This window comes from Pangasianodon hypophthalmus, chromosome 4 (assembly GCF_027358585.1).
Source record: "Pangasianodon hypophthalmus isolate fPanHyp1 chromosome 4, fPanHyp1.pri, whole genome shotgun sequence".
NCBI classification, from domain to species: Eukaryota; Metazoa; Chordata; class Actinopteri; order Siluriformes; family Pangasiidae; genus Pangasianodon; species Pangasianodon hypophthalmus.
Genome location: NC_069713.1, coordinates 7,951,647 through 7,970,953, shown reverse-complemented (window position 1 = coordinate 7,970,953; position 19,307 = coordinate 7,951,647). Strand labels below are relative to the sequence as shown.

The following is a 19,307-nucleotide window of genomic DNA, read 5'->3' as shown; positions in this document are numbered from 1 at the left end:
CTGTGCTAATCATTATATTTAATACCTCCATTAACATCCTGCAAGGCCAGTGTCAATAATGTGTGGTGGGCAGCGGACAGCGTTACTCCGTATCACACTCCGGCTTCATTAATAGCCCGGCTGCATACATTACCGAGGATACAGAGTGGAATAGATTGACCAAGGGCGTCCCTTATTAGCATTTTACCATCTATTTATTTTATTTAGGTTTTATTTCTGTCTGGAAGGCAGTTTAATTAAACAGGCCTGCAATGACTGGGGGTCACACGCATGTTCTCGCATTCTGTCAACACGCAGCCACACATACAAACACACACACACACACACACACACACACACACACACACACACACGTTCCCGTGCACACCAGTGTAAATATTTCGCTGTTTGCACAGCCAAGGTGTTCCCACACTGGGATGGTGACGAGTCATCAGTAGCAGACATTTTATCCGACATTAGTCACTCTGCCATTAAAAGCCTCATTAGGTACCAGAAGGAACGTGGCTGAAGCAGGAAGCTGTCCAACCTGCTCTCACACGGGTTCCCCGAGTTTAGATTTCCAGACACTGCACACCTGACTCAGCTAATGAGGACTTTATAATTAGCTAATGAGCTGAATTAAGTGTTTAAGAGCAGCAAAAAAAAACCTGCTAAACTCTTCCTCACTACATATCCATATATGTTTAACAGTGATCTGTTAAAGATCTCTGGGCTCTGAGTGCGATGAATATTTTTGTAGCTTTATTTTTTTTTAAATTTCAATCAGAATAACCCTCTTTGTCACGACCATCAATCATTTGCGCAAATTTAAATAAAGCTTTCGGGGATTATGTTGTTTACTATGTAAATTCTCATGAAGCTGCTGCATGTAATATGATTACAGAGTGCAAAAATCAACTATTCAAAAACTCTCTCTGTCACACATTCATCAGACTTTTGCACAAATTTAAAGGGGCATTTCCGCATCCGTTCCCTGTTTGTCGTATTCTGCGCTCATCGTTTAGGTAAAATTCACAATTACATAAATAAAACACACAGTTACATTGGGTATCTTCACAGACAGAAGAGCAATCTGTCATTATGAAATATTATGGTATAGTGCTTGTGGACATGTGAGGAAAAAACTACTAGCCAATCCTAGCGCAGGAGGCGGAGTTTGGAGAAACATGAATAACAATTCCGTTTATTCCTGCTTGCGTAGCTCAAACGGTAACATAATTACAAGCTAAAAATTTTAGGTTAGCAGAACATTTTTGGAACATTACGATCCTTGGAAATTTTGGTTGCAAGAATGTTCAAAAATCTTTTACTTCGTACGATACTTCGTAACATTCCTACAGTGTTGAAATCATGTCTAACTCAAATGTGTTTCTCACATAGGGGTATTTGGAGGTATGTACTACAAAAGGTACTTAACAGGAAAGGAAAATTCCATTTGAAGGGAAAAAAAATACAATAATATTCCGGAAATATTATAATTGAATGTAAATAGAATTACTATAGAACTATAATTCAATAGAACTATAATTCAAATGGGTTTATTAAGTAACTAAATAAGAAGTTTTGTCACACCTGTTGTTATTATTAAACATTATATTCATTATATACTCTATATATTCCGCAATATAGAGGTGCTCTTTACATAGAATGATATGCTTTATGTTCTTTCCTTTACAGTTTTCTAAATAAAAATCTTCTAGTCTGTTAAAGTGGTATTTGGCTTAAAAAGATGAGTACTGTAGCCAAAATAGTTGGAGAACTAAAAAAGGAATACTAGAACATTGTGTGAGCTAGAAAAAATATATATATATTTCAAACATTCAAGCCAAGAATCAGTTCTTGCTCTTTTGAAATTTACTCCCACTGCTAACATGTAATTATTTTACAGCATTCAAACCTGCAGGCTACTGGGTATTTGCTGTAAATAACAAACGCATCTTAAATTTATTTCATCCAGAGTGTCATCCAGGTTTGATGGGGTTTTACCTCTCGGTCCAGCCCGGCCGCCACAGTGATGATGCTGCCAGTGCGGTTGTTGATGGTGAACATGTTAGCGCTCGGGCTCTCAGGGTTCTGGGACAGGATCTTATAGCGTAGCTGGCCGTTCTGCGTGCGCGGGTCGTCCTTATCCTCAGCTGTTACCGTCATTACAGACGTGCCTGAAAAGAAAGCAATCCATTAGCCATCAATACAAGTCCTGTTTCTCTCAGTTTCTCATCAATACACAATTAAGGTAACTCAGTTAGGATTATTAATTTAAGATTTTTCTTAATGACTGCAGCAGCACTTCAAATGAGTCCTCAGTTTATCATCCCAAAAACTTTTTAATGAGCTCTGTTACACCGAGGCACTTACAGGAGAGCCAAAGAAACATTAATAATCAATAACAACTGCTCCAGCATGCACACACACACACACACACACACACACACAAATACACTCATATATACACACAAGCTCATTTTTCTTCCTTTGTGAGGACCTAGCAATGACTAATTAATAATATGCTCTAACTTTAACCTCAGAAGGAAATATTTTGATTTTATTGCTTTTGCAAATAAATATGTAAAAACACTTTACCTTTGTGAAGACTCTGTGATTGTGGGGGTATTTGATACTATCCTACCTTTCTAAGGATATCTGGTCCTTTTTGGTCCCCAGAAAAGGCTGAAGTCATGTACAGACTCTCATACACATTCATTTTTCCGTCTTTCTGAGGACCTTCCACTGCTGTAGATAATTAAAGCTGTGACTACACCTATACCTAGCTATAACCCTAGCCTCAAATAGCCTTTATACAAACATGTAAAGTTTTGTCAGGACTGAATGATTGTGAGGACAATTATGTCATTATGTCTCTTATGTCATTGTGAGGACCTTTGCTCCTTTTTGGTTCTGACAACACACACATACACACACACACACACATATTTCTCTGTGAAGACCTTCCATTGATTACTTTTAGGAAAGTGTTTTCAAATAAAACCTGTAAAAACACTCTTTTTTTCTGAGGACCGGTGATTGTGAGGACATTTAACACTATCCTATCATTGTGAAGACATTTGGTCCGTTTTGGTCCCCACAAAGAGCTAAATACATGTACTGACAAACACACTCTGTCTCTCTTTCTCTCTCTCTCTCTCTCTCACACACACACACACACAAACACTCACACACACAAACACACACACACACTTTTTCCCCATTATTGTTAGGACTGGGTGTTTGTGGGGACATTTGACACTTTCCTATATTTCTGAGGACCTCTGACCCTCATAAAAGACTAAATGCATGTTTGTACATGCAAACACACACACATACAAACACAAACACACAAACACACACACCTGGCCTGGAGCCCTCTGGTACAGTCCCATTCCAGATCTGATGAACAAACTCGGGTCGGTTGTCGTTCATGTCGATCACGTTGATCACAATGTCAATAGGGTTTTCCACTTGATTGCCGTTCAGGTCCACTGCGTGCGCCCTCAGCTACACACAACACATTTACATTTACATTTAGTCATTTGGTATGGTGCTTTTATCCAGAGTGACTTACAAAAAACATACAAAAATTACCCACAGAGTCTCTAAGGATCCATAATTATAGCGTAATGGTGGTTTTACGAGAGCTACAGCGGTCTAGTCATCACACAGATGATTTAAACACAGTTTCAGAAAATGTATATACATTAACAGTAGCAGTAACACACACATGCAGCATTAAGAAATGAAGAAATATTGGATTTGCTACATTCAAACTGGTGCAAATCATTTACCGCTTTATATGTGCGGGAATGTCCATATGCCACCAACCAATCACCAACATGATTAAGCTCATTATAGGACAGTTATGTATAATAAAAAAATAGAAAAAGGACGCTGGAAAATGTGGAAATTGTTGCAAATGAATTTGATCGCAAATGAAACGATCATAATTTTATGAAATCCACAATTTAGTTAGTAAATCCTCATTGCATCTTTACAGTGTTCATGTTGCGTTTACGAATTATAATTTAACCCCTTAGAGAAAGCAAAGGGGGGCGGGGCTAAATAGATAAATAACTGCAAATAAGTGAAGGGCTGGGACTAAGTGGACATCTAAAGATAGATGAGATAACACTTTGCCTGGGTTTGTGCTTACTAATTGCAGGTGTGCTCTTATTTTAAGATTGTACAATCAATGGCCACTTCTGTGACATACGTATTACGCAAAAGGAAGTCAAAGAAGGCATAAATTGACATAACTGTACTGAAACTAGGCAGTAGTTAAGAGTGTGACAGTAAGGTTTGAGACGCGACCTCTATTGCTGCTCTCTATCGCCCCCATCTGCAGGGGTACACATCCCTAAATGTTTATTTTAAAAAAATATATATATATTTAGTCATTTTAACCAATAATCCACACACAATATACATTTTTGTATAGTGAAGTATATCTCAAAGCTGTTTTTTTTTGTGATACAGATCTCTCGAAAGACTCTAATATGCAAATGAGTGTGTAAAAATGAAAATATTTTGTGGTCTCTGCACATTTAGTCCAATGAATGTGTTAATAAACGTGACACATTACAGCCTCACCAGTTTGTTGAAATACATTAGCAGGCATATTACAATTGCAATGTGTAGCTGTATAATCATAATGTGCTATTATGCAGCACTTACACACACACACACACACACACACACACAGATTATACTTTTTAGTGTGAAGATAAGCTTCTATAGGCCATCGTTTTCTCAGACTGCAAATTTATGTGAGGTCTTAAATGATATAAATGAACATCTACACATCTGTGTGTATGTGCGTGCGTGTTTGTGTGTGTGTGTGTGTGTGTGTGTGTGTGTGTCGGGGGGGGGGGGTGGGGGGGGTGGGGGGGGGGGGGGGGTTTGTTAATTGAAATGCCATAGACTCATGAGCTCTGTGAGAACATGCTGAGAGTAATGCTTGAAGATGCGGTTTCTAACTGTGAAATTGTGGCAGTAAATTTGCAGATACGGCCGTGTCGATGCGTGCTCCATTTTGAGCCGGCGAGGAATATGCCTCATTTTTACTGCCTTAAGTCGCACTGAAATGGGCAGCGTAAAACACACACATAACAAATGTACGTGTCAGACAGAGAGCCTGCCAAACCGGCCCCCGGTAAAAAATAAGCTTTCACTATGTATGGTATAAACGGAGCAGGCGCTCCATGTAGGCAAACACGACTCGTGAGATAAAATGCAGAAAATCAAAATACGTCTCTCATGTATCCTGCTTCTTTTCTGGCACATGAAAGTCCATATGCCATCCAATCTCCCGTGAGGGACATTATTATAGAATAGGCATACTAGAAAAAATCTGCACAGTGATTGTATTTTTTATTACAGAATCCTAATTTATATCCTCAACATGTTCATGTTGGATTAACAAACTGCAAAGAGCTAGGGGGGCGGGGCTACGTAGACAACTGCAAATAACTAAAGGAGTGGAGCTGTGTGGACATTTGCAGAAAGATAAGAGGGCGGGGCTAAATGGACAGATTCAAAAAGCTAAAGGGGTGTGGATAAAAAGAGGGTTACAGAAAGCAAAAGGGGGTGGGGCTAAGTGGATGACTGCAAAGAACTAAATGAGGCTATGTGGATGTTTGCAGAGAGATGAGGCGTGAGGCTAAAGTGATGGTTCCATGGAGCTGATGGGTGGAGCTAGGTGGATTGGTGCTGAGAGCTGTTGGACGTGGGTAAGTGGATGACTGCAAAGAACTGAAGGGGTGGGGCTATGTGAAGATTTTAAAGGGATGTGTGGGTGGGGCTGAGTGGAGTCTGCAGAGAGATGAGGGGGCATGGCTAAGTGGATAGCTGGAGAACTGGTAGGTGTGGCTAAGTGGAGAGAGCTAGTGGGTGTGGCTAAGCAGATGGCTGCAGAGAGCTGACTGGCATGGTTAACTGGATTGGTGCAGAGAGCTAGTGGGTGTGGCTAAGTGGGTGGCAGCAGAGAACTAGTGGGCGTGGCTAATTGGATGCCTCAGAGATCTGATGGACTAAGTGGATAGCTAAGTGGATGCTTGGCTAAGTGTGGCTAAGTGACAGCTGTAGAAAGCTGGTGGGTGTGGCTAACTGGGTGGCTGAAGAGAACTAAAGAGGCGGGGCTAAATAAAAAAAGTAACAGTAGAAGCTAACTGTCCGACTTTTGCTAATGGTAGACTATTACAGAGAAGAGTTCCTGGATGGATTTTTTGTTCTACATGTGTACATACAAGAAATTTATCACTACAAACTCTATGGTTTACTTTTAAAGGAAAAAAAAAGAGTATAAAGTACAAAATAAGTTTTAGTGCATTTAACCAAGTGTTGTAACTCCAACTAACTGCCAACTAGGGGAAAAAAAACAAAGAAAACACTCCCTCAGCTCAGAGAGTCGAGAAGATCTCCTCAACCCTGAGTTCACCATGTGACGTCAAATCAACATGGCTGCTCATCATCAGCAGTAAACACAGCAGCACTGCTTTCCTTTTAAATGAGCTATACTGCATATACAAGTATTTGCTTTAGCTCAATCAACAAACAGACATGTTCGCTTGTTAAATCTGTAACACTGACTATACAGTTCACAGGTTTGAGGAGAAAAATATTCATCACTCATCACTAATGTTAGCAGGCTAGCTTATTGCTAAGGAGGGATGAACACAGAGGTGTCCATGTTTTTTTTTTTTTTCCACGCAGGTTAAAAGTGACATAACTCTGAGTTCTGACTTCCCACTTCTGATTTAAATGGAACGGAGCATTATTCACAAATTCGAGGGAAGTGTATGTACAGTATATGAAATTTGTCACAAGTTAGAGATTTAAAAAAAATTGATGATGCAGCATTTTCAGCAACATTTCATTTTCTCCACAGGAGTCAATTAAATAGAAGCTTCTTTACAGAAATGAAGGTCATTTATTTATTTGAATAAATCTGTACTTACGTGGAAGCTGGCGATGTGCTCGCGGTCGAGTGGTTTGAGCACGCTCAGTTCTCCTGAGATGGGGTCGATGGAGAAGATCCCGGTGGGCGGTTGGTCAGCTCCGGGGCCGGTCACGCTGTAGCGCAGGTTCACCTTGTTATCATGGTCCGAGCGGATCTACACACACACACACACACACACACACATATACATACAGGAGTGAAACAAAACTCATCAAAGTCCTGAAGGAGCGACCTCTTGGTACCCAAGCTTTCCAGAACCCTCATACTCCTTTTTTAAACGCATGTGTGTGTTTGCCTGGTGCTTCAAGGCAGATTAAGTTCTCCGGTGTCATGCTGAAATTAATTACAACTTTGCCAATATTCATTTCTCGAGTCACGGCTACACTCTTGCGCTGCCGTCGAGGAGGCTTCTTTGACTCGGTAATAGCAGATGGTACGTGTGGGTGTGTGAACTGTGTGGGTGCTCTGGAGTGCGCTGGGATTATATGTTGTCTGTGGGGCAAGCTATGCGCGCAGGCGTAGGACGAGTGAAGACGGTTAAAGTGTGCTGTATGGCTCTGACGGAACATGTATATCAGGCTTTATGGTGAAATGATGTAGCCGCAGGCTGCTCTGACTTATATCATCCACCCGTGAGTGTGTGTAAGTGTGTGAGGGTTTATAAGAGTAAAAAGAAAACAGAGAGAGAGAGAGAGAGAGAGAGAGCAAGAGAGAGACCTTACCCTGACCAGCTCCTGTGGAAAAGGTCCTCTGGAGTTCTCCGGGACGTTAATAGGAGGAATAACCCAGTCTCTCTTCATGCGTTTGATCTGGCTGTTCACCTGCCGCGAGGGGATTATAATCTCCGGCAGTCTCCTGGACTCGAGCGCCTCCTGCACATCACACAACAGTCAGAGGAGCACCGTGAGGTTCAGACTGAAGATGACTAAGGTTTAGCGCATTTCACAGGAAATAGCAACTCAAACAATTCTCTGCTTTTCTTTTTTTTTTAAAAAAAATTGTTGCATTCAAGCATTTATTCAGTGTAGAAAACAATTTCTCTGAACCTCTGTAATTACAACACTAATTTTCTAAAAAAAATTTCTAATGATCAAATATTAAGCACATTAGTCAAATATTGAGCATTATATTTATTAATTAACCACATTCCTGAACTTTCCACCACAATGTGTTAAAAATTAGATCATATTAACAGCACTTTTTCCATTGTCATGAGTTCTACACTAAACATTTAGATCAAGAAATTGAGTTAACTGGGATTATAACTTTAATAACTACAGCGGTCAGATCCAGAATTATTGGCATTCTTGGTAAAAATGAATAAAAAAAATTAAAAACAGTTATGGAAAAATGTCTTTGTAGACTGTTACCTTGGAAATATGCAAGAAATCTAATCTTTAACTGAATTAAATGTATTCTGTAATGTATAAATGTAGTAAAAAAAAAAAAAAAAAAAAGATGTTTAATTGTTGTGTTACACTACCAAGCTATATTTATAATAAATTATAAAATAATTGCATTTTTCATTTGAGATCAAAATCTCTGTGATTTACACATTAAAGAACTAAAGTACAATCACTAATTAACTGACAATTACTATGAGAATAAATGTCTCAAATCAAACAGAAGAGCCAAGGACTGAGAACAGGCTGAGGGGAAAAAACTTACATGAATATTGAGAACAAGGAGGCAATGTTAAAAAAAATAACTATATAAAAAAAATATTAATAGCATTTGAGTGTGTCCATTATCAACAAATCATACAGGTAAAAAAATAAATAAGAAATTGAATGAATGAATGAATGAATAAATAAATAAATAGTGTTCATGATTATCACATTATATAAGTAAATAAGAAAGTAAATAAATAAATTTAAAAATAAATAAATAAATAAGTAGGTAAGTAAACAAACAATCACACAAAAAACAAATAGGATCCATTCTTATTATATCATAAATAAATAAATAAATAAATAAATAGTGTCCATTGTCATTATATCATAAATAAATAAATAAATAAATAAATAAATAAATAGTGTTCATGATGATCACAGTATATAAGTAAATAAGGAAGTAAATAAGTAAATTTAAAAATAAATAAATAAATAAATAAGTAGGTAAGTAAACAATCACACAAAAAACAAATAGTATCCATTGTCATTATGTCATAAACAAACAAACAGACAGACAGACAAATAAACAAATAAATAAATAAACAAACAAATAAACAAACAGTCGTTATGTCATAAATAAATAAATAAATAAATAGTATCCATTGTCATTATCATAAGTAAGTAAGTAAGTAAATGAATGCATCAGAGTTAATAATAAACATTATAAACCCTGGTTGTACACTTTACAAAACAGAAAGTTGTATGTAGATGCTTAAACGTTGTTTGGAGAACCCTTACACATTCTACGCAGAACCTTCTACGAAGATTGTTGCTCTTTGAGAGACAGTTTCAAATAGAACCATTTTAGGAAACCTTAATAGCCTTTATAATCCAAAAACCTCTTGAAAAACCATCTTAAAGTATGTCGGAGACTTATTTTGAGAAACGCAGTCCTATTAGTGTGAGATTATTATCCATGTCTCATCAGAACGCATTTCAGATTCATCTGAATGACTAATACAGGATTATTTAGATTAGATTAGAGGATTCTTTACTCGGATTCATTGCATGTGGCTCCACACTTCATCTAATAGTCTTGCCAAATCTGCAGCACCAAATACGTTAATATTAAAATGAAACTGGATTTACATGATGTTTTTTTTCATCCAGAATTTATCAGCAAGAGTGAAGTTCAGAAGAAATTCATTAAGGTGAGGCTAACATGCACATCCTTCTGACCAGCTGAGAGGGATTAAAATGCCTGCGCTGAATAAAAAAAAAAAGCTCACATGCTTCACTTTGAACTTTTCAAACACACACAGACACGCAGACTCCACATCTTCCATCCATCTAACCATTCGGCTGGAAGGGAAAAAAAAAAGATTTGACAGCACCTGCGTGCCAAATACTCTGAAACCCCAAAATGCTTCAAAATGCTTCAACGTCTTTCAAATTTTAAAAAAAAAAAAGAAAAAAGATAAAACTTGGTGCAGAGAAAACAATCCTTAACCCACAGATGACAATAATAACCGAAAAAACTCCCTGAAAAACAGAAGGAATATAAGCCGAATTCTTTACTCTAAACAATCTGTTTCAAACATTTTTAAGAATAATGGCATTTAAAGTTCAAATAAAGCAAAGTCAGAAACAAGCGGCACGTCCTGCTCTCAATTACCAATTATACCAATTATACAGAGCAACGAGTGCATTTCACACACACAAGTTTGTAACCTTGACTTAATTTATAAGTTTTCACATGAGTTTAATATCTTCAAAAAGATTGTGTTTTAATAACAGTAAGAAAAACATTCCTGATGAATGATAGCATTTAAATTTATATCTGATCAATTCTCGAATCTGATAGTTCAGAAGGTGTTGATTCATTTTCAAATAACAGCAGCTCCGACAATAGTGAAGCTGTCAATCAAATCACAGGTTTATATTAATGCACTTATTCTAATATGTGAGTGTTTCCATAGTAACAGCTCATACATACGGGCTTAAATAATAATCGAATAATAAACAAGTTAAAAATCGTGTTCTTATTTAACATTTTTTTATATATCATAAGGAGATGTTTATGTAACATTTATAGAAGGAGTCTCCAGTGCCAGTGCTTTGTAACAGTAGGTTTTCCGCCATGTTAAAGTCTTCAGAACAGAGAAAGTTTCTCGGTTACACCAAAAGAACACCATTTATGTTACAGAATTGAGCTAGCTAGCTTTCTATCCTATACACATAATGTTATTTATGTTTAGCTACTCTAATGCTAAATAGCTTTATTTATTACCTTATCTGAAGGGATTATTTACAACCTACATATTTATCTACTACTCTAATCTGAACTCTAATTTATTCCCTTATGTTACTGAACTAATAGCAAGCTAGTTTAGCTACTTTTATCAAATGTAGAACTCAGCTACATTTATTACTTTATTTTAGGGAACTATTAGCAAGCTAATTATTTATGTTTAGCTCATCTAATGACAACCCAAGCTATATTTATTACCTTATTTTTGACAACTTTTAGCAAGCTAGTTTAGCTACTCCAGTGATAACCCAGCTATATTTATTATCTTATTTTAGAAAACCATTAGCAAGCTAATGATAACCCAGCTATATTTATTACCTTATTTTAGCAAACTATTAGCAAGCTAGTGTAGCTACTCCAGTGATAACCCAGCTATATTTATTACCTTATTTTAGCAAACTATTAGCAAGCTAGTTTATCTACTCCAGTGATAACCCAGCTATATTTATTACCTTATTTTAGAAAACCATTAGCAAGCTAATGATAACCCAGCTATATTTATTACCTTATTTTCGCAAACTATTAGCAAGCTAGTTTAGCTACTCCAGTGATAACCCAGCTATATTTATTACCTTATTTTAGAAAACCATTAGCAAGCTAATGATAACCCAGCTATATTTATTACCTTATTTTCGCAAACTATTAGCAAGCTAGTTTAGCTACTCCAGTGATAACCCAGCTATATTTATTACCTTATTTTAGAAAATCATTAGCAAGCTTGTTTAGCTACTCCAATGATAACCCAGCTATATTTATTACCTTATTTTAGACAACTATCAGCAAACTAGCTGTTTACTATATATTTAGCTAACACACTTCAAAGACAGCCCTTCCTTGTAAAGAAACATTTTTAAATATATTTTGTGTCAAGTTGCTACATCAGTAATTTCAGGTGCAGCATTTCCTAGGTTATTTTGACACCTTTACACTCGAGGGGATTTTGGATTAGAAATCAAACTGATGCATTTTTGGCTATCCCAGTGCGGGGCTGAAAGTGTGGATTGCTTAGTTAAATGTAGCAGGTGCGTGTGTGTGTGTGTGTGTGTGTGTGTGTGTGTGTTCTGATGAAGAAGAAGATAGTCTGCATTCAACTGAAGGGAGCCTTGCGTAAAATATTAACAGGCAGACCAGACTCTCCCAGGATATTACTCCAGCCCCGTTACTGTGTGTGTGTGTGTGTGTGTGTGTGTGTGTGTGCGTGCATGTGAGAGAGAGAAGATGTGCATGTAGTTTTCTCCTTCTCTCTTTATGGAGCTGAGGTCTGCTGTCGTACCTGCTGCAGGTGTGAAAGCAGTGTGTGAGGAAGGCTAAGGGGAAAATGTGTTTTAACACGTCTCTCTGCACACAAAGCGACACCCGGATGAAGAGACATCAGGACACTTATAACGACATGTAGGATGTGGAGCAGTGCTTCTTTCCTGCTAGTTTTTACACAACCAGGTGTTTCCTGACACAGACAGATCACTCACGCTACAAATTTTAAATTTAAATTTATTGTCTACTTTTTTCCATAAACAACTTCAATGTTCTTTTCACATTTAAAGGTGCAATAGTCAATATTTTTCATTTCCTACTAGAACAAATAATGTGGAAAGTTATGTAAAAATGATTTAAAAAGAGAGAGGTTAAGCCATTGTCTCAGAACAATTGTATTAAAAAAAAACAGTTTGGAAACATGCTTTCTGGTTCGGAGTGTTCATTTGTATTTGGATTGGCCTCCTGTCAGTCATTTTATAGACAATGCAGTATAATTTAGCTAGTTTCTTTGTTTCAGGTGCTTGCTAACATTTTTCTGGCCCTGAAATTTGGTGTACCACAGAACAGAACTGCTTGGGCAATGCAGTACAATTTGGCTAGTTTCTTTGTTTCAGGTGCTTGCTAGCATTTTTCTGGCCCTGAAATTAGGTGTACCACAGAACAGAACTGCCCAGGCTCTGAATTCATTCATTCATTTATTAAGGCAACAAAAGAAACAGCTGAAATGGGGAGACTGGTTAAGACCAAGAGGACCAAGAGAAAATTTGTCAACGTTTTCATCGCAATTATAATGCACAAACTGCAAACTGCACCTTTAATCAAACCTTTTTTTCTTTTCTTTTTAATACATTGTTATTAAAGTCTAAAGGTGTAATATGTATGTTCTGCTGATACAGCATTACAGCGTATGCAAGGAAGAATAACAGAGTCATGTTCCTAATATCCATCCTTTGCATGAATCAGTAATGACTAGGTTTTAAAAGAACAAACACACCACATATGTCTCATGGCATTTAATGTCACCCACTTATAAATATAAAGCTGTAATTAGAGATCTTGAGGTACTGTTTTTAAATCAGGACTACAACCTTACTTTTATAAACTTTTAATCAGTGTGCTTGTGTCATATAGTTTATCCTCTTATTTGGTGTTTTATATGTTTAATTAGTTTTTGTTTTACATTTATTATAGTAATGATAGCTGTTGATTAAGTTTCTATGACAGCAGCTCTGACAGTACTTCTGGCTGCAGGTTTACATTAATACTCTCGTTTTAAGACCTTAATGAAACAGGAACTTGTTTTGCACATGTTCCACTAGATTAAACATCACGGTATAAATGAGCAAAAAGTATGTTGAGTCATTTGTTAATACATATTGCTTGTTAGCTTTGGCAAATTTCTGCATTATAAGAGGAATAAAACACTCCGGATTGTGGCGTAATTGGAAAATAATCAACTTCAGGATAGTAACAGTAACTGCACTGCAGGTCTAGCTGCATCACACCACTCCATCGCTGATTATTTCTCTATAACAGCACGTCCTGAAGTGCTTGAAAAAGTCTAGATGTAACTTGCTGCATGAATAAAGTTTATTAGTAATAAATGATTATTTGTAGTACTAGCAGGGCTTTTCTGAAGTGACAACCTACGTGCTATATATATATAAATCTTGTTTTGTTACAGCGCCCCCTGGTGGCTCGGAGGCTCTAAGCAACTGTTTATACCTCTGAAAGCTAGCTAGTCCCCACTTTCATAAAGCATCACTGAGACACAAGAAAATCTATGAGATATTATTATAAAGACATCCTGAGTCTTAGCTTTGAGTACGTACATCTTTAGAAAGCTCTATTAAAATTTTTAGAGTTTTAAAACTCTAAATGTGTTAAAAACCTACTTTAACAAACACCTTAAATTTTCCTTTTTAGGACTTGCAGTATGTTAAATTAAAGAGTATTTCTAAGCATAGAACAATCACATGATTTCTTAGATGTTGAATTAAATTCAATGACTCTGGCTAGTTTCTGTTTCGAGTGTTTGCTAACAGTTTTCTGGCCCAGAAATTATCTTTGCCCCAGAATACACCTGCTCAGTTTTGCTTTTTTTCTTCTTAAAAGGCACCAAGGTAAACTTCGTTTTGCAGAAGTGGGGTTATCAGTTAAGACAGAGAAATCTTGTCGATGTTTTTACTGCAGTTGTAATTCAAAAATTATACACTGCACCTTTAATCGTTCTTTATTTTTTGATTGGACCTACTTGCTATATATAATTCCTGCTTTGTTACAGCGCCCTCTGGTGGCTCGGAGGCTCTAAACAACTTTTTATACCTCTGAAAGCTAGAAACGGCCCCGAGTGCTAGTTTAGACATCCTCGATTTAGTATATATTCTGTTCTCTACTCCCCATAAACTTTGATAAAGCATCACTGTGACACGAGATTTCACCTTCTTGAGCGTGACCTGCTCTTGATTACACTGGAATAAAAATGATCCTGATCGCTCATTATTCTCAGCCTGTGGGTGAAATGACGTGTGTTGCATCTTGTGCAAACATAAGGGGTCATGAAGATGTTAATGAAGAAATCTTTACCGGTCATTGATTTAAGCACTCCTGTGGGCCTGTGCTACTCTCTGCACTGATAACGGAGCTAATTGCTGATGCGATAAGTGAACACACACTGATTTATGACAAACAGCATGGAGATTGCTTATTAATGATGACCTTAGAGAACCTGCGAGCAAAAGGGCTTGATGGAAATGTCATTAATTGCATATGAACTTTGGGCTGATAGCGGTGACATCACGGTCCAGCCGTATCCCTATTAATGAACATGTATAGATTATGTGTGTTCCTCCTTCGGCTTGTAAATCCATTCATTCAAAGATTAATAAGATATAAAATGGCACATGGTAAAGAAAGTCAACAAGCCAGAATCCTTGTCTCATCAGCAAGTACTTGTGTTTACACTTAATATTCATATGCATGTTTACAAGGAGCTTGCATATCAGTCTTACTTGGTGGCACATCCTTATAAATACAATGAGCACGGAGATTAACGACATCATTAAAAGCCCAAACCTGCAGGAGTTTAATGAGGAGGAGCTGCCACGTCGTGCAGCTTGTATTCATTACGCTGACTAGGTTTAGGCTACGAAAAGCCCTGATACATCCTCCCACTGACAAAGCACAAAGGAGTTATGAGATGGGATTGGGTGGGATGGGGAGGGGGTTAGTAAAGAAAATATGTGAGATCGTACTATAAATACATCCTGAGTCTTAGCTTTGAGTGTGTACATCTTTAGAAAGCTCTTTTAAACTCATTTTTAGCTCTGAATATCTTACTACTTTAACAGCTTAAATTTTCCTTTTTAGCACTTAAAGGTGCGGTATGTTAAATTTGAAAGTGTAACAATCATTTAATCAGTAATCATTTCTTAGATGTCTTAGAAAAAAAATTCAATGCAACGAATCTGGCTCATTTCCGTTTCAGGTGTTTGCTAACAATTTTCTGTCCCGGAAATGATCTTCGCCCCCGGATTATACCTGCTCAGTTTTTTTTTTTTTCTTCTTAACAGGCAACAAGGTGAACATCATTTTAGCAGTTAAGACAAGAAGAAACCTTGTCAATGTTTTCATTGCGGTTGTAATTCAAAAATTACACATTTCACCTTTAATCATATATTTAATCATATATATTTAAAGAAATATTTAACGCTAGACCTGTGATGATGTACTGATACATGTGTATACTGTATACAAGGAAATCTAAACTATTTATATTGATAATAACTTACACTGATTGCTTTAAACAGTGTTGTTGTGTTTGTGGTATTTAATGCCACCCTCTTTTAAATTTAATGTTATAATTAGATGCTGTGATGTACTATTTCTAGATTTTATAAATTAGCGGTTTAATCAGTGTGACTGTATCATGTATATTTATTCTGTAGTTTTAGGCTATGAAAGCCCTGATTCACAAAACACATGAAAATTATGGATGGGTTTGGGGGGTGGGGTTTAGTAAAGAAAACGATATTTCTGTAAGTATATCTTAAGCCTTAGTTTTTGAGTGTGTAATCTTTACAAAGCTATAAAAACATATTAATTTGTGTTCCTTCTTGTTATTTCTAGAAATTTCACTCGTTTAGAAAGCCATGTGTTGCTAGAAAGGAGGTCTGGAAAGCAGCAACGAAGCACCAGCAAGGTGCTGAGAAAAGACAGAGAGGGTTAGGAAATGAAAAAAGACCACAAGGAAAAGGGAAATGGCGAAAGCAGGGACAGAATCCAATCAAGAGAAGGAAAAAAAAAAGACGGCAAGAGAGAAAGATTCCACTAGGGATGTTACAGTCGACTCTTCATAACCCAGACAATTTACACCATTTAAAGCTGTGGAAAAAAAAAAGAGAGAAAGGAAGAAAAAGGATCCTGTTCCCTGGTGTCTCGAGGCACAGACACAGACGCGATCTCACCACATTCTGAATCGTGAACAAGTGCAAATGAGTTCATCACCTCATGATGTTAAAGAACACGCGCCAGGTTATATATAACCCAACAACGTGCTCTGATCCATACGGCCTGCTGATGATACACACACACACACACACACACACGGTCCTGTAGCTTTAACCGCATGCATGTGGCCTGCATAAAGCCGCGAAGACTTCCCGTGAATGATGCAGAGCCCAAATCAAGGGAAAACTATTTATAACAAAGTAACGTCACTGACAAATCTGGTCCAGTCACTAAGTAAAGGCACTTTTTCGCCAGAAAATGTCGCAACGCATGACAAACCAAAACCGAGGACTATCTGTATCCTGTCTGAGTGTGTGTGTGTGTGTGCTTTTCATCACATAAAATAGGAACAGGAAGAGTTTCTCTAAAGGCTGTGTGATGACTAGCGATCAAACGTGGTGGTCAGCATTCTAGACAAAGCCAGTGGGTGCCAAAACTTTTCATCTTGGTGAAAATGCAGTAATGTTTGAGTGGAAAACATTTTTGAGGCTTCATGGAAATGTAGGCAAGTAGACCTTTCTGTTACATGCTATGTAGTGAACAAGCACAGTGAATGTAGAAGGCGTTTGGAATTCCTTTGGGAAGCTGAAAATGGTGGATTATATGTGGATGGGTGGATCGTATGGGACTCTTGGAAAAAAGATATCGATACGACAAAACGTGAGATGTGGGTTAAGCCGTTCTTGAGCCATGCCACGTTGTCTGGAGGGAAAAGTTTAAATCTGACAGCTCTAACCTACGTCCTAAGCACTCCATATTCACTATTCCCTACACTGGAAAATCGGGAATGAGCCACAGAACTTTATAATAGGGAAGAGAATTCATGACTGAAGTAAAGGATTTCGTATAATAAAGTAACCGAGCTGAATATAAACCAATCCTAAGCTATAGAAATTCCTTAAAACTCCATAAATTAGTAAAAAATCTGTACTCTGATGCGATGTTACCATAGTAACCCACTGCGTTCCTCAGAGAGAGGAGAGGGGGAGCACGTATCAAAGAATGGATTTCCATTTTGGGTATTTCATAGCCGCTAGGATCTATCGTTTCTACACTACCTCCTATATCACAGTGCATTATGGGATTAAAATCGTGCACTCAATTTCTCCAGTATGTTTTTGGACAGTGCAACAAAATGGCAGACCATGAAAATAGCGCAATATATAGGGACAGTTTTGAACATAGCTTTTCTTCAATTCCTGATCAGCACTGCTTGGTTCACCACTAGGGGAGCTGTAGAAACTATGACAGACCAGAAAATCGAAAATAAACACACACACGAACACAAACACACACAAAAACATAGCATGTGATTCCTTACCATGAAGAAGAAAAAGACATAAAGCTAATGTGTGATTGCAGGAAAAATGGTTCTCCAAGAGTTCTTCAGATGGCTGACTGCTCTCTAAAAGGATTCTACTTAGAATCTTATCTAAAAGGGAAACCGTCAAGGTTCCACAGTAAAAAAAAAGACAAACCCAAGAACGCTTAAAGTTTCCAATGTGTTTAATCATTGCCATACCTTGATTCACCACTAGAGGAGCTATACAGCATAATGAGAAGTTGTAGCCTTGTCAATCTCCAGCTAAATGGGCTAAAACCTGTTTTCTTTCCTTTTTTAAAGCTGATTTGTGCTTGTTCTCCTCTATCACTCCCCAAGTTGTTGTATTTAAGTTTGTGTTCATCCACGAATTGACACATTGAGATTTTAATCACAGTGCATCTATTCACACAGAACACCTCTTTTCTCTGCGCCATTAAATCACAGGGTTTAAAAGGCGTGAAGAATTTCAAGCGCAATAACGTGGAAAGCAAACAGATGGAAGGCAGCACTCTTTTTTTTAAAGGTTATATCAACAATCAACATCTCTTGTTCTTTATACGAATCTGTCATGCTGATGGAGCCGCCGAACAACAGGAGCATAAGCAGCTGGCACGTCTTACGCTATACTGTTATTAGGCCTGTTAAAGTTTAGCGCCCATCGCGTGCAGCCATTTAGAAATGTTAATTTCATTTCTTTTCTATATCTGTAATTAGTGGTCATGGTGATTGTAACGCACTGGCGAATGGGATTAGAGGAAACAGAATTATTGCTCGGGCACAATAAACCATATGGCACAATAGTGCACAGAGAGGACCTGCAGCTTTTACTCAGCTTCATTAAACACTGAAGTATGCACGCATACGCACAGCGGCCATTCATCAACAGGTTTTGCATATTTGCATAGGACAGGGCCAAAATTCAGCCTTAGGATTAAGGAGAAAAAAAATAGCGTCTGATTCCTTCCCATAAGGACGAACAAGCTCACAAGAAGCTCACATTTACACTCACAGGAAACAGGGTTCCATAAGGGTTCTTTGGATGACTGATGGTTCCTGCTCTCTTAAGGGCTTCTACGCAGAATCGAAAACTCTAATGGAAACTCTGTCTTGTATCGAAAATAAGAGTCGAAGAACCTTTAGAGGTTTCAGAGTTACCGTTTTGTTTGAAAGGAAAATCCCACACACAACAATACAGCGTGTGATTCCTGACCATGAAGAAAAACAAGCGATCAGACTAACTCTTGAGACAAAGGGTTCCCCAAGGGTTCTTTGGATGCTTCATGGTTCCTGCTTTCTAAAGGAGTTCTACTTAGACTGTCTGTTGAATAGAAACATCACAGATTT

At 37.5% G+C, this 19,307-nt stretch overlaps 1 protein-coding gene across 1 annotated transcript in view; it reads right to left on the bottom strand.

Annotated features, from left to right (window-relative positions):
* Positions 1-19,307, bottom strand: part of LOC113526581 (cadherin-2) — a 97,736-nt gene that overhangs the window by 20,612 nt on the left and 57,817 nt on the right. The window contains exons 4-7 of the mRNA XM_026913759.3: positions 7,672-7,821; positions 6,948-7,103; positions 3,348-3,492; positions 1,987-2,159 (exon numbers count right to left, since the gene is read on the bottom strand). Of these exons, the coding sequence (XP_026769560.3) occupies positions 1,987-2,159; positions 3,348-3,492; positions 6,948-7,103; positions 7,672-7,821 (624 nt within the window). The remainder of the gene's footprint in view (positions 1-1,986; positions 2,160-3,347; positions 3,493-6,947; positions 7,104-7,671; positions 7,822-19,307) is intronic.